At 35.6% G+C, this 16,266-nt stretch overlaps 1 protein-coding gene across 7 annotated transcripts in view; it reads left to right on the top strand.

Moving 5' to 3' along the window:
• The window catches only part of USP32 (ubiquitin specific peptidase 32), a 237,081-nt gene that overhangs the window by 199,766 nt on the left and 21,049 nt on the right, over nt 1–16,266 (top strand). For all 7 annotated transcript variants that reach the window (XM_082707484.1, XM_082707485.1, XM_082707487.1 and 4 more), the window contains 10 exons: nt 3,325–3,479; nt 4,685–4,766; nt 5,584–5,658; nt 6,120–6,258; nt 6,507–6,612; nt 8,062–8,235; nt 9,046–9,220; nt 9,894–10,045; nt 12,292–12,403; nt 13,517–13,728. In XM_082707484.1, coding sequence (XP_082563610.1) covers nt 3,325–3,479; nt 4,685–4,766; nt 5,584–5,658; nt 6,120–6,258; nt 6,507–6,612; nt 8,062–8,235; nt 9,046–9,220; nt 9,894–10,045; nt 12,292–12,403; nt 13,517–13,728 — 1,382 coding nt within the window. The remainder of the gene's footprint in view (nt 1–3,324; nt 3,480–4,684; nt 4,767–5,583; nt 5,659–6,119; nt 6,259–6,506; nt 6,613–8,061; nt 8,236–9,045; nt 9,221–9,893; nt 10,046–12,291; nt 12,404–13,516; nt 13,729–16,266) is intronic.

The following is a 16,266-nucleotide window of genomic DNA, read 5'->3' as shown; positions in this document are numbered from 1 at the left end:
GTAACTTAAGAATGCAGCAAGAATACCATGCATTTCTTTAAAAAAACAAAAACAGAAATAGCCAACTTGCTCAAAGTCTGGTGCCACTGTCCTAACACATACACCCATCTGCTTTCATACAGAATCAGTAAATCATCTGTGGGGCTTAGATCTATGGTCATGCGCAAGACTAGACAGGGTAGTGGCAAAGTCTCAGCATCAAACTGAGAAGAATTTTTTCCTTTTCTGGTTTTTAAACATACAAAGAAAATAAATAAAATAAATTTCACATATATTTTTTTTCTTTGAAAAAAAGCCATTATAAATTACTTGTTTGCCCTAAGTTAGAATCTGCCAATTGATGACTGGTCTTTCCAACTCCACTCAAATTTCTGAAAAGTAATTCTTTTTACAATATCGTGTTTTTGTTTATTTGTTGGTGTTTTGGGGGGACTCTTTTGGTAAAAGAGTATCTTTCATGGTTGGTTCAAGGAGCCTTTATAAGAGACAGATAATATAAAGTGAAGAATATATTTTTGAAAATCAAAATGGCACATTTGCTTTGAAAAACATCAAGCCTGGCTTATCAAAATGACATGTAAGTTCCGATTTTAATGTATTACAGGCAAAAATTCCCCTTTGATTTCTCTGTGAGGTTACACTATATTGATGGGCAGAACTTGCTTTATGCTTTTGCTTTGCAAATATTTAACATTGTTCTTCAGCAGAAATAATGAGTTACACATTTACACAAAGTCTGAGGCTTTGTGTAACAATGCCAGAATGTTATTAATATAACTTAGGATGTAAGAACTACCTCGGAACCCAAACCAACCCTATATTTGGATATCAAATAGTTTTATGTCTTCCTTAAAGATTATATTCACATAATATATGCAGATTCTTACACATTCTCTTTGGTTAGAATTATAGCAAAGCATTGGCTTCTGCCTAACCAAACTTTGTCTTTGGGGAAATGTCAAAATGAAGAAACAGTGGAAATAGAATCACTATGAAACATTTTCTTGATTTAATTTTCCATTGAATAAAAGTATTCGCCTTGCTTCCATGACACCCATAGCATATATCTTTCTCAATTCTCTTTGAAAGATAACATGAGAGGCAAGATGTGTTGTTGCACTTTTAGTAAGTATTCTTTGTAACTCTTGTGCTGATCCTAGATTTTTGCTGTTTCTGTAAATTCCACTAGATTTGTTGGTGTTACTCAAAAACACAAAATTATGTGTAATAAGTGGCTGCCTGCTTAATGAGCTATGCTATAAAAACTGTCTAGAATTCAAATAAATTTCTTACATGGCTTAAGATAATAGAAATTGACTTGGACACTATACTTGCAAATGCTTCTGAATCCTAGAACTGGGTAGCTCCAAATTTATTCTTAATTTGAAATTTTATTCCTTACTAATTAGTTCTGAAATCAATCATTAATCATTTTGAAGTTTATGAAAATATGCTTTCTTGCTGTAATCTTATAACTAATCCTCTGATGTATAATTGGAAAATTTTGCTCTTTTATTTTCTGTCAGGAATTATCCTTTGCTTGCTGATAGTAAAAAACTTGCTAGACTATGTTTAAAAATTGATCATGGTTGGGTTTCGTTCTGTCATAATATATTTTTCATCTTTCTCATTAGTGTATTAGGGCCATTTACTAGACTCTTTTATTACTTTTGAAGTGATGGATGTACAAACTGTGACACAGTTAACAATGACTTAAATGTAGCCTTGTTGACAGATAAGGCTACAGGGTCTTTGTTTCTTATAGATTTTTCAGCCTATTTTAGGTGAGTAAATTTTTTTGGAAGCTCTTAAAAAAGCAGATGATACCAATACTTTTCTCTGATTTGTTGAAGTTTATAGTTGAAGACTCAAAAGCATTTAATAAGAGGAAGGAAGCTAAGTCTCCATTGGATGGGTGGGAAATTACCTGACATGTATAATTGTACCCTCAATGGATTATATTGATACACTAAGTTCATTTTTTGGGGGGGTTGCTCAGTTAACTATAACCTACCGTAGCTAGAGAGGACCATTTTAAGCTACAGCTCTTGCCTGGGTTTTTGACTGAATAGTTAACCAAGGTTTGGTTGATTGTTTTAGCAACCTATTTTGATTTCCATCATCTCTTGTCACGTCATCCCCCTTCTCTTTAGAAGTAGCAGGTGGTTAATTAAACTTAGTAAATTCTTTCTTCACTTTCCTCTCTTTCCCCTTATTGTCATTCTTTTTGTTTCTTAAGCACTCTTGGAATTCAAGATCATGTCTGCTGTCGTCTTATTTTGCAGGCAGGCCATACGGTTTTCCTGCCTCCTACCTTTTCAGCAGGGCAATTTTTTTCTTGGCATGGGGAGGTTCTTGGTTTCACTTTAAACTCTGTTTGGCCATTGTAGAGTCTATGCCTTTAACTTTAAGTAAAAGTTTCTTGTGTAATTGTACTACTGTGCCAGGTAATTGGGGCACTTAATTACTGAGAGTGATGGGATTAGTAATTCAGAGACAGTTTATTTTAAGAAAGTGGGTCAGGTTGTTAAATAACAAAAATTCGACCAAGTAAATTTTAAAGATCTAATTGGCTTTATTAATTGATTTATGGATTTGGCAACATCCTTTCTAGCAAGTAGAGGGGTGCTCCCAAGAACTACAGAAAGAAAAGCGGGGGTTAAAGAGAGGAGTGGGAAAAAGGAAACTTTTCACAAAGATTCCATTGTTTTAGGCAAGGTCTTACTCTAAAAGGGAATAATAGGGGTCTATCAAATTTTCTAGTACTGACTTGGAAAGTCCCATGTTGACTGGTTAAAGGTTACATTTCTAGGGGTTTGAAAGTGTAGTTAGGTTAGGTATTAAGTCTTGGTTTGTAGACTTACACCTTTAACGTAGGTGATCCCATTTGGGGCCGATGGGGTTTTTTTTTTTTTTTTCTTTTTAAATGAATCCAGTTTTCTGTGGAATTCTTTTTAATGAATTCAGTTATCTGTGGAATTCAGATCCAGTCCCATATGATCTTCCCCATTCTTAAATTGAATATTGATTTTGCTATTGAGTGCGACCCTGCTGAGGGCAGCCTAGGTACTAGTGTCTGTTGTTGATACTTGCCACTTTTCTTGGCATCGAAATACTGCCTGTTACTTGGGCCTCTGGTTTTGTTGCTCTTCCTTTCACAGTTGGTCTCCTGTCTACATTTTAAAGCTTCTTAATTTATAAAATTATTAAACCTGTAATTCTCATCTCTCATCATTATTTCCTAAAACAATCATTGCTGAATGGGGCGCCTTTTTTTTTTTTTTACATCTACCTTTTTCCTTATTATGATTACTATAACCATAGGCAATGTACCTTCTCCGAATGCACCATTAAAGCGGGTCTTAGCCTATACAGGCTGTTTTAGTCGAATGCAGACCATCAAGGAAATTCATGAATATCTGTCTCAAAGGCTACGCATCAAAGAGGAAGATATGCGCCTGTGGCTCTACAACAGTGAGGTAAGTCATTCCTAGTTGTAAGGTGACTTGTACACATACTGACAAGATCCAAACAGTACATCCTGGCACCTTGTAGGCCCTCTTTAGCATATGAAAACTCCATTGAAACCTCCCTTCCCCTCACCTTCCCCCAACCACAGGGTACATAACCTGCCATCCCTCACAACCTGGGGCAGCAGCTCTTCCTGCCCACGGGTCCTGTCCCTGTGCTTTAATAAACCACCATTTTGCACCAAAAAAAAAAAATCCAAACAGTACAGAAGTATATACTGAAAATTCTTCACTCTCATCCTCTTACCCCTAATTATTAAAATTAGCTCAGTTTTTTTCAGTTTCTTCCATCCTCCTCTGATGTAGTGTTATTAATTGCTTATATAGTTGTCCTAACATCGCAGTATTTTCAGATTATACTCTGAAATTGGATCATAAGTAGTTTGAACCAGTTCTGTATCCCATTGTTCCCTCTTTTATCTTCCTGTGATCACCATTGAGAGGCAGTATAGTATAATAGTTAAGAGCACAATTCCTATAGCCACACCACCAGGAATTAAATCCTGGCCCTGCCACTTGTTTAGTTGTATAACCCAGAGCAAGTCACTTAACTGTCTCAATTTTCTCATGAAAATTGAATGAATTCCAACATAATAGTATCTCCCTTAGAATTAATAATATCCCTTAGAATTAATAACAACATAATAGTATCTTCCTTAACATTCCAACATAATAGTAACTCCCTTAGAATTAAATAACTTAATTTTGGGAGCACAAACAAAAACATGTAATTCTGCTGTAGAATTTTGATTTTGTATTTTTGGTTCCCAGTATGTTTCATCTTGATCATAAGTATGTTTACTGAATTTCATACTGGGTACTAAAGAAAATTTCTTTAGTGCAAGTGCTTCAGAAAATCTAAATCTCAGTGAATTATGGTTTGGTGTGTGATGAGTCTTCTTATCTCCCCAAAATTCTGTTATAATTTTGTTTTAGAGACAGTATTTCTTTATGACTTAGATATTGTTTTTCTCTCATTTTGCCACCTAAATTGAAAATATTTCTGAACAACTATAATATGCCAGATATCTTTCACAGGAGTTATGAAACTACATGGACATGTTTAAATTTTTAATTATCATTCATTTTTACTTCCTTTTCTGTTTTAAGTTTAGTAATCAAATTAACAAAAACATTTCTTCCTCCATGCACAGAATTACCTTACACTTCTGGATGATGAAGATCATAGATTGGAATATTTGAAAATCCAAGATGAGCAGCATCTAGTAATTGAAGGTATAAGATGGAAGCATGCATCTATATTAAATTTTAGGGGAAGAATTTAAAGATTTAGATACTAATAATCTACTTTATAATTTTTCTGACTATTACTTGATCATTATATTCTTTATAGTAAGAAAAACCATTAAGCTCCCTATGTAACCCTACATACTATGTAAATTGCTTTAAAAGAAAAATAATACCTGCATTCGTTGGTTGGCAAGGAATAGAAACATTAGGTAGAAACAAGTGAATTCGGTTATAAGTTTACAAAATTTCAAGCTACCTCTTGAGTTTGAGTAAGAAAACTAACTCTCTGGCATAGTTAGTGGCAGAGGTTTTCATTAATCATCAACACTGGTCACTCACCAACAGAACTTACTTGTATACTCACATATAGATCTACACACTGGCATGGGCATGTCAGTGAAAACTTAAAACATATTTTTTCCTTTCCAGATTTTTGGAAACATTGCAGGCTGCCTTTGTATTAAAATAAATTACTCTGACAGTTGTCATAATTTAAGAAGGAATTGTGATAATTCTTATGCATTCAGTTTAAGAGCTTTAATTACTTCTATAGATGTTTGAGTATAATTTTGATTCAGATAGGCAGTTGAGGGAATAGCTTACCATTGAATTCGAATCAAGTGACTATAAAGCCCCCAGTATAGAGTTAGAATGGTTTCAGAATCAGTTATTAAAATTAGCTCAATTTTTTTCAGTTTCTGATTTAGAAATAAAAATCTTTCTTTTTAAAAAAAAAAAAAAGACAGAAGCAATTGATTTGAATGGGTAAGAAATTAACACATTCCTCTCTCTGTCTTTCCAGTTCGCAACAAAGATATGAGTTGGCCTGAGGAAATGTCATTTATAGCAAACAGTAGTAAAATAGATAGACACAAGGGTAAGTCTCTGGTTAATTATTTCTAAAGAAATTATCTTAAAATTACTAAACTATTGAAGTGTTAACAACTTTTGGCTTTCTAGTTCAAAAGTGATTAGAACCCCTTTTTCTTTCCTGGAGCATCACATTTTTTTTCTAACCTTGGCAATTACATAATTTATATATATTTTTAAAGACATAATACTGGGAGAGAATTGTTTGAATTGTAAAAATCTATCATAGCAATTAAAGAGAATCATAGCTAATTTTAGATCACAAATGAGCTTAGATTACCATGATCGCCAGTGATACTCTGTGAAAAACCTCTACTTCGGCATTCCAAGACCGGATAAAGAAGTATTAGCTCCATTTAGCTGATTAAAAAACATTATAAAAATCATTGCATCAAATACAAGTAACTGTTTGGTCTGCCTGTGACATTTTTCTATAGTTAGGCTTCCTTCTCATATTGTTTGTTCTAGTTCCCACAGAAAAAGGAGCCACCGGTCTGAGTAACTTGGGAAACACTTGCTTCATGAACTCAAGCATCCAGTGTGTTAGTAACACACAGCCACTGACGCAGTATTTTATCTCAGGGAGACATCTTTATGAACTCAACAGGTAATATTTCGTGGTTCGTTGCCTCTTTTATGACTTTGATATGAACCCACTGTCACTTAAATCTCCTCTTCTAAACCCTGGGGGAGAAAAGTCTTATTTTCCCTATTTAATATGAAATAAGGGGTAAGGGATACTTATCTCATTTTAAAAAGAAATTTGTGAGAAAAATAGATGCTAGACATTTCTGTCCCCATGTGATTGTGATTTATGAGAATGTTTGGCAACAAATTTTCCTCTCAAACTTCTAGGACAAATCCTATTGGTATGAAGGGCCATATGGCTAAATGCTATGGGGATTTAGTACAGGAACTTTGGAGTGGAACTCAGAAGAATGTTGCCCCATTAAAGCTTCGGGTAAGCAGATTAAAATAACACTGAAGTATTAAGTCCTAAGCAGTTGTTTAAGTAACTGATTTTTTTCTACATGCTTTTTATGTTTAGCTTTTTAGTTTTAGTTTAACTAATGTGTTTTAGATCTTTCATGAGAATAAACTGGATGTCAGATGCTTTTACTTGTTCAGATGTATACAAAATACTGCTGTAGATGTAGTATTAGGAAATGATCGAAGTCATAGTCTACATTTGGTTTGTCATTCAGTTTACTAATTTATCAAATATCTTGTATACATAGGAAATCTTCCTTTGTTAGTCCTTTACTGTTAGTAGTATTCTAACTGCAAGGTATAGATATACCTCTGAGCCTAATAAATGATACTCAGTACACTTTTTAATGTTACTAAGGTAATTAGTTCTATCTATAGAATTTTTTTAAAGATTTTATTTATTTATTTGACACAGAGGGAGAGAGAGCCAGAGAGCACAAGCAGGGGGAGCGGCAAGCAGAGGGAGAAGGAAAAGCAGGCTCCCTGGGCTCGATCCAAAGACCCTGGGATCATAACTTGAGCCAAAGGCAGACACTTAACCAACTGAGCCATCCAGGCCCCCCCATCTATAGAATTTTAAAAAGCAGTAAGAGGGATGCCTGGGTGGCTCAGTGGATTAAGCATCCAACTCTTGATCTCAGCTCGGGTGATGGAGTTTAAGTCCCACATTGGGCTCCACACTGGGCGTAGAGCCAAATTAAAAAATAAATTAATTAAAAATAGGAGCCAGAAAGAATGTAATTACTGAAGTCCATGGATACAAATTTTATATGTAGTGAAGTTACGATGATTTTTTAGGATTATTTTTTATCTTTATTTAAAAACAATACAAAAACTTCTTAGATTAAAAATTAATAATCATTATAGCTAAAAATGTGACTTCTTAACCACTTCCAAGCATTACTCTAATTACTTTATGTGTATTAACTCAGTTAATCTTCTGAATAGTCCTAAAATATAAAGCAATACTATTATCCTCATTTTATGGCTTAGGAAACTAAGGCCCAGGGCAGTTAAATAGCTTGCCCAAGATTATAAGCTAGTAAGTAAGTCCTCACATTTAAACGGGCTATTCTGCCTCCAATAATAAAAGTTAGGATACAAGACTAGAAAAGTTAACCATAAAAGAAAACACTTTTTCAATGAGAGCAAATGCTATTTTAGTATTTCTGTCCTGTGTGTCTTAAATAATATCTGTGTACCTAACTATTTGCTTATATGATACTGAACTGGAACACAGTATTGGCCAAAATACCTTTTTTTCCTTGTCATTTGAGATTAAGACTAGAAAGATTTCATGATTATTCAAAATATATTTGCTGAAATCAATGCAGACTAAATATTATTTACCTTCTCATAATGCCGCTGAATGAATTATGGGGCATGTTCATAATGAGTTTGATTCCTGTTATATTTATAGTGGACCATAGCAAAATATGCTCCCAGGTTTAATGGGTTCCAGCAGCAAGATTCCCAAGAACTTCTGGCTTTTCTCTTGGATGGTCTTCATGAAGATCTCAACCGAGTCCATGAGAAGCCATATGTGGAATTAAAGGACAGCGATGGCCGACCAGACTGGGAAGTAGCTGCAGAGGTTTGTCAGTTTTGAATTTCTAATGTAAGCAATAGATCAGATGCTCTGGTCACAAACATGTGTCACAGAACTGAAATGCTAGTTAAACTATTAACATTTAATTTAATTAAACTATTCTGTGATTAGAATTTTACTGTGAAAGTGAAGGAATTTATATTTCTCTGTTTAATTCTTACTCAGTAACACCAAAACAAAGCATCTTTAATGCAAGTTTTAGAATGTTGCCTTTTTACATTGTAAACTTTTGGGAAAAAATGTAGGAATAATCATTCAGTAGAACTTGGGAGTCCCCTTACTCGCTAAAATAATGTGTATAGTCACCAATAGGCATATTTTATCTACCTTTAATGGACAGAGAACTTTAATACTCACCGTTGTCACCATGGTAAGAACAAAAAAAATAGGATTTCCCATCTGTATTTAATATGTAGGTTGAACAAAAAGAATCAAAGTCCATTCAAGAACTGGTTTTCTGTACTATCTCAGTAGATGGTACATTTTAAATTACATATCTGTACTGTAAATTTACAGGCAGAAAGCTTCCATATTTTTTTTAATTTAATTTTTTTTCAGTGTTCCAAAATTCATTGTTTATGCACCATACCCAGTGCTCCATGCAATACAAATGAAGACTAAGGATTATTTTTTTTTATTGGAGTATAGTTGATATACAATGTTACATTAGCTTCAGAGGATTATATTCTTGACATTTAAACCTAATAGATTTAGCCAGTTTATTTGAATTTGTGTAGAAATAATTATCTTTGGAATTTTAGAAAAAAAAAGTTCTCTGATTTTTTTCCTTGCTAGGCCTGGGACAACCATCTGAGAAGGAATAGATCAATTGTTGTAGATTTGTTCCATGGGCAGCTGAGGTCCCAAGTCAGATGCAAGACATGTGGGCATATAAGTGTCCGATTTGACCCTTTCAATTTTTTGTCTTTGCCACTACCAATGGACAGTTATATGCACTTAGAAATAACAGGTAGGTCACAAAGTTCTGAAAAATTACTTAACTTCAATGTCTTTTACCTTATTCAGGTAACCTGAGTTTGTAAGTATAGTCATTTCTTTATAATGCATTCTCATAAAAATTGGCGAGCGTGTTATAACCTAGCAATCTAATTTTAAGAATAATTTGTGGTTTGAAAGACCTGGAATAGGGGTCCAAACCTTGTACCCATCGATTCCTCTATTAGTTTCAAACATGCCAGAAACTCTTTAAAATCTTGCAGGGCCATTCACATTTCTATAGCAGATGAACATAAAAAAATAATGATTGCACTCAGCATCATCCCTAAGTACCATCTATTGTAATTTACATATAAAATAAAAATTCTAGACTGAGGGGCACCTGGGTGCTTAGTCGGTTAAGCGTCTACCTTCAGCTCAGGTCATGATCCCAGGGTCCTGGGATCGAGCCCCACTCTGGGCTCACTGCTAAGCAGAGGGTCTGCTTCTGTCTTTCCCTCTGTTCTTCCCCCTGCTCATGTTCTGTGTGTGTGTCTCTCTCTCTCAAATAAATAATAAATAACATCTTTTTAAAAGAATTCTAGACTGAAATATTTGCCATTTCCAAGTCTCTCACACACACACACATAGGAAAGTTTTCAGTGAAACCTGTATTTTACTGATAAAAGATGTTTTTCCTTTACTAGTTATTAAGCTGGATGGTACTACCCCTGTACGATATGGACTACGACTGAATATGGATGAAAAATACACAGGTTTAAAAAAACAGCTGAGCGATCTCTGTGGGCTTAAATCCGAACAAATCCTTCTGGCAGAAGTACATGGTTCCAACATAAAGGTAATATTAACTGTTCTTTTTAAGAAAACCTTGATTCCATCCTTCCAAGATCATAGTTTTCTCGGGGCACCTGGATGGCTCAGTCACTTGGGTGGCTAACTCTTGATTTTAGCTTAGGTCATGATCTCGGGGTCTTGGGATCAAGCTCCAAGGCCATCTCCTTGCTCAGCAGGGAGTCTGTTCCCTCTTCCTCTGCTTTTCTCTCTGCTCTCGCTCTCTCAGATAAATAAAATCTTATAAATTAAGAAAAAAATCACAGTTTGGTCAATTAATGTCTGAAGGAGATACTAAAATGCAACAGAGACTGAATAAAAAAATTTCTCAAGCTTCCCATTCCAGAAATTTTAAAAAGGGTTATCTACCAGCATAAAAAAGTAATAATGGTAGTGGCATTTTTTTTTTTTTAAGATTTTATTTATTTATTTGAGAGAGAGTGGGTGACAGAGAGCATGAACAGTAGGGAGGGGAGCAGCAGAGGCAGAGGGAGAAGCAGGCTCCCTGCCGAGCAAGGAGCCCGATGTGGGACTCGATCCCAGAACCCTGGGATCATGACCTGAGCCGAAGGCAGCTGCCTAACCAACTGAGCCACCCAGGTGTCCCGGTAGTGGCATTTTTAAAAAAGAGAAACATGTAAGTCCAGTGCTATCCAAATGGAGTAATCTAGCTATGTCACTGCAGTATAGAATTACCCTAGTGACTACTGCTGCTACACTTTATGGTCCTCCTATATTACCATGCTCACTAGAATTCTTTCTAGGTTAAAATACAAAGTTATAAAGGTGTTCTTTTCTTATTTCTTTATTAATATATACACCTGGATACACCTGGCCTTTCAATACACTAAGTTAGGGAGGAAAGGCAAATGACATAAATCAGTTCTTTCTGCATACCAGCTGGAAAAAATAAGCAATTTAATAAATATATTATATATAATGTGGATATATATATATATTACCTACATATATAATATATATATTGCCTAAAACTAATATACACCATATGATAACAAACTAGAAATTAAATAAAAACTTGAGGGGCCCCTGGGTGGCTCAGTGGGTTAAAGCCTCTGCCTTCGACTCAGGTCATGATCTCAGGGTCCTGGGATCGAGCCCCACATCGGGCTCTCCACTCAGAAGGGAGCCTGCTTCCCCCTCTCTCTCTGCCTGCCTCTCTGTCTGCTTGTGATCTCTGTCTGTCAAATAAATTAAAATTTTAAATAAATAAATAAATAAAAACTTGAAACAGGGGCACCTGGGTGGCTCAGTGGGTTGGGCCTCTGCCTTCGGCTCAGATCATGATCTCAGGGTCCTAGGATTGAGCCCTGAGTCAGGATCTCTGCTCAGTGGAAAGCCTGCTCCCCCCACCTCTCTGCCTGCTTCTCTACCTACTTGTGATCTCTCAGTCAAATAAAATCTTTCAAGAAAAAAAAAAAAACTCAAAAAAATAAATAAATATAGGTGGGTGGGAGTGGCGTAACTGGGTATCGAGCGTTAGGAAGACATGTGATATAATGCACAGTGGATGAATAACTAAACTCTGCATCTGAAACTAATGCTACACTGTATGCTAACTAATTGAATGTATTTGTTTGTTTGTTTTTTTACTGCAAGATTTTATTCATGATTTAAGAAAGAGGAAGCTAGAGAGGGCACAAGGGGAGTTGAAGAGCAGAGGGAGAAGCAGACTCCCTGCTGAGCAGGGAGCCCAATGTAGGACATGATCCTGGGACTCCAAGACCATGACCTGAGTGAAAGGCAGACGCTTAACTGACTGAACCACCCAGGTGCCCAACCAATTGGATTTAAATAAAATAAGCTTAAAACATTTTTCAGTAAAATAAGTATGTTGCCTACCCTGAATTGAGCTCCTACCATTAGTATTATTAACATTTATCTTTGGGCTTTCTTAGCGAACTCACCTAATTAATGTTTTTCTCATGTGTAAAGCAAAGGTGAGAGCTCTCTGAGTTTGGGGTTTAGATGCTTGAAATGAAGGACCAATCTTAAGGAGCCAGTTATGCACAACATACTTGTTTCTTATGGAAAGGGATAATGGTTTTGTCAGTAAGGTTAGTTTTCAGCCAGTTGATCAAGCTTTCATCTTTTAGTTGTTTGAGAAGAATGATTGTCTTTTTGTTTGTTTTATTGGTCAAAGCATCTAAAACATTAGCTTGCATGTATCAGAGAGAATGATTTTCCATTTATCTGAAAATTTTCCCCTTCTCATCTTACCTTTTTTTTCTGTAGAATTTCCCTCAGGACAACCAAAAAGTACGGCTCTCAGTGAGTGGGTTTTTGTGTGCATTTGAAATCCCCATTCCTGGATCTCCAATTTCAGCTTCTAGTCCAATACAGACAGGTAAGATAGAAGTAGAGCTCCCTCTTGTGATTTTAGCTTTAAATATTGGCCTAAAAGCTTATATTTGTTTGAGCTAAAGATATTTGGGCAAAAGAACTTTGGAGCCTGATGGAAACCTTGATGATCACTTGGCTCAAATTCCTCATTTTTTGGATGAAGAGCCTAAAATTCAGGCAATACAAGTGACAGGTAGATGGTTAACTAAATCTTCCACTGGAATTCAGATTTCTTAATTCTTTTTATCTGACACTAACATGGCAATAGATGGTATAAGAGATATGTACTATCAGAAAATAAAACCATAAACACAACTGAAAAAGAATCTGTTTTAGGGTTGGGATGGGAAATAAAAAAAGAATTACTGTTTATTTAATACTGCATGTGATTTGATACGGTTATCTTAGTCTTTTTGACCATATAATATTGTTTGTCCTATAATCTTTTCCATCCAATAGAATATTCACTAGTCACATGGAGTGTTGAGCACTGTTGAGACTGAAACAAATGCATTTTTAATTTAATTTAAATTTAAAAAGTATTTTTCATCATCGTTTGTAACAAATACATCCCTTTGGCTAGTGAGGTGTTGCTAATGGGGAAGGCTTTGCATTTGTGGGAACAAAGGGCATATGGGAAAAATCTGTGTACCCTTCCTCTTTAGTTTGCTATATACATAAAGTGGCTCTGAAAAAATAAAGTACTTTATTAAAAAGATTACAAAAAGGCAACATCTAGCTAGAGACTACTGTATTCAACTAAACATTTTTAAGAGAATAGAGAAATGAATTTGTAGAGGAAGAAGATAAGAGAGAACTGTTTGCATGCCACAATATGGTGCTGATCGAGGTTCTTTGAAAAATTTTACTTAAACTTTTCAGAAAACTTTCCAGCAGTTACTCTTGGTTTGTTATTTAGTCTTAAATGTGAGTTATAGAAGTAGAATCTGAAATTAAAATCTTCCAATCTAGAATTACTATTTGAATTATGGTTTCTCCCCATCCTTTGCTAAAAGGGAATCTACTACATTGGTCTGGGTCCCCACATTATTTGAGAAAAGAGCAAAGGTGAAGGCACCAGAGGCTTATGATGCTGTACTTATCTTTGAATTTGTAGATTTCTCCTCTTCCCCATCTACAAATGGAATGTTCACTCTAACCACCAATGGGGACTTGCCCCGACCAATATTCATACCCAATGGAATGCCAAACACTGTTGTGCCATGTGGAACTGAGAAGAACTTCACAAATGGAATGGTGAATGGTCATATGCCATCTCTTCCTGACAATTCCTTTACAGGCTACATCATTGCAGTCCACCGAAAAATGGTTAGTTTAATGTTAGGCAAGTTATTGCTGGTCTTGCCAGTGTCATTTGTGAAACATAGCCACTTTCTGTCTTTGGAGCATCTTCACTGTGTTCACTTTCAATGTATTATGATGATATTGTATGTGATTAGAGCCAGGATTTGGTATCACACATGCTGACCTGTGTATGAAATGACATTCTTCACTCATATTAAACAGCAAGAGGATAGCTGGTACATCAGAACACTACTTTCTTTTAATGGTTTCTGTCTCCTATGTTACAAACACATGTACACCTTCTCCGCCACGTTAGTGTGGATACCTGTGGAGATTGGTTGGTTGGTTGGAGAGAAACAAGGATGTTCTTGGATAAAACAAGTTGTTTCCTAGGACTGCTATAAAAAATTAGCACAAATTTGGTTATTAAAGCAACAGAAATTTATCCTTTCATACATAGTTCTAAAGGCTGGAAGTCTAAAATCAAGGTATCTGAAATCAACAAGTCCATGCTCCCTCCAAAGGCTTTAGGGAAGAATCCTTCCTTGTCTCTTCCAGCTTCCGTAGGCATTTCTTAGCTCATAACTCCAATCTGTGCCTCCTTCTTTGCATGGTCTTCTCCTTCTCCCTTTGCTTTTCACTAATAAGATTTACTGATAAGAACACTTGTCATTAGATTGAGAGGCCATCCAGATAATCCAGATGTGAGGACTTCTCAACCTCAAGAGCCTCAACTTAATTACATTTGCAAAAACTATTTTGCCAAATAGGGTCACATTCACAAGTTCAGGGGAGTTAGGATGTAGACATATCTTTTGGGGAGCCACCATTCAGTCCACTATAGACATCGTTTGTCATAGTATGAAAAAAATTTAAGTACCTAGAAATAAACTACGATAGACATATAAAGCATCTATATGGAAAACAATAAATAAAATATTGACAGAAATTTTAAGACTCAAATATTTGAAGGACTAGACCATGTTCATGGATTAGAAGACCCAATATTTCAAAGATACCAGTTCTCCACAAACTGATCTACAGATTCAACACACAATCTCAATGAAAATTCTAACTCTGTGTATAGATGATTGTGTATGTATAACTCGATAAGCTGAATCTAAAATCGAAGTACAGGGGTTCCTAGCTGGCTTAGTTGGTAGAGCATGCAACTCTTGATCTTGGGGTCTTGAGTTTAAGCCTCATGTTGGGTGTAGAGCTTACTTTAAAAAAAAAAAAAAAGGAGAAGTACAAAGCACCAAAATATTCTTGAAGAAAAATAAAGCATGAGGAATTGAGCTGCCAGATACTGTAATTTTATAACACGACAGTACTTAAGACATTGTGATTTTGGTGTGAGAAAAGACAAGTAGACCAGTGAACTGGAATAGAGAGCCCAGAATCAGGTTCACAAACATATGAACACTTGATTTATGACAAAGATGGCATTGAAGATCAATGAGAGAAAGACAGTTTTCTCAGTCTCTCTCACTACACCGTGTTCAATTCCAGGTAGGCTATAGAACTAAATATGAAAGCAAAACAATAAAACAATGCCCAGAAGATAATAAAGGTGAATACACTCATGACCTTGATGTAGGGAAAGGCTGCTTAAATAGGGTATAAAAAGCACTAACCATAAAGGAAAAGATTAACAAATTGGATATCATTAAAATTAAGAACTTTAGTTTCATCAGAAGACACTATTAAGAGAGTAAAAAGGCAAGCCTTGGAGTAGAAGATGTTTGTAATGCCTATAACTGCCAAAGGGCTCAATCCAGAAAATACAAAGGACTTACATAAATTATTAAGAAAAAAGCAGTTCCATAAAAAATGGTTGATACTTCACAGTAAGTATCACAGAAAGGATATTCAGATAGCCAGTAACATATCAAAAAGTGATCAGCCACACTACAAACCAGGGGAATGCAAATTAAAGTCACATTGCATATCAGTGCACACCCACCAGAAAAGCTAAGATTAAACAGGTTGATGGCATTGGTAAGGATATTTGAGTAACAAGGACTCTCATACTCTGTTATTAAAAGTATAAATTAATATAGCTCTTTTAGGGACGCCTGGGTGGCTCAGTTGGTTAAGCAGCTGCCTTCAGCTCAGGTCATGATCCCAGCATCCTGGGATCGAGCCCCACGTCGGGCTCCTTGCTCGGCGGGGAGCCTGCTTCTCCCTCTGCCTCTGCCTGCCATTCTGTCTGCCTGTGCTCGCTCTCTCTCCCTCCCTCTCTCTGACAAATAAATAAAATCTTAAAAAAAAAAAAAAAAAATATATATATATATATATAGCTCTTTTAGAAAATAGTTATCTAGTTAAAAATAAATCTTCTTTTTAAGCATCTAAAAGCAGACATGTATACCAGGAGATATATACAAGAATATTCATTCAGGTAACAGCATTATCTGTAATAGCCCAAAGCTAAAAAGAAAAATGAAAACATTAAATGTCCATTAGTTGGGGCACCTGGGTGTCTCAGTTGGTTAAGCATTGGACTCTTGATTTCAGCTCAGGTCATGACCTCAGGGTCATGAAATTGAGCCCTGCATT

Source organism: Mustela nivalis, assembly GCF_964662115.1.
Source record: "Mustela nivalis genome assembly, chromosome: 17".
NCBI lineage: Eukaryota > Metazoa > Chordata > Mammalia > Carnivora > Mustelidae > Mustela > Mustela nivalis.
This window is presented reverse-complemented; position numbering and strand designations above follow the sequence as displayed.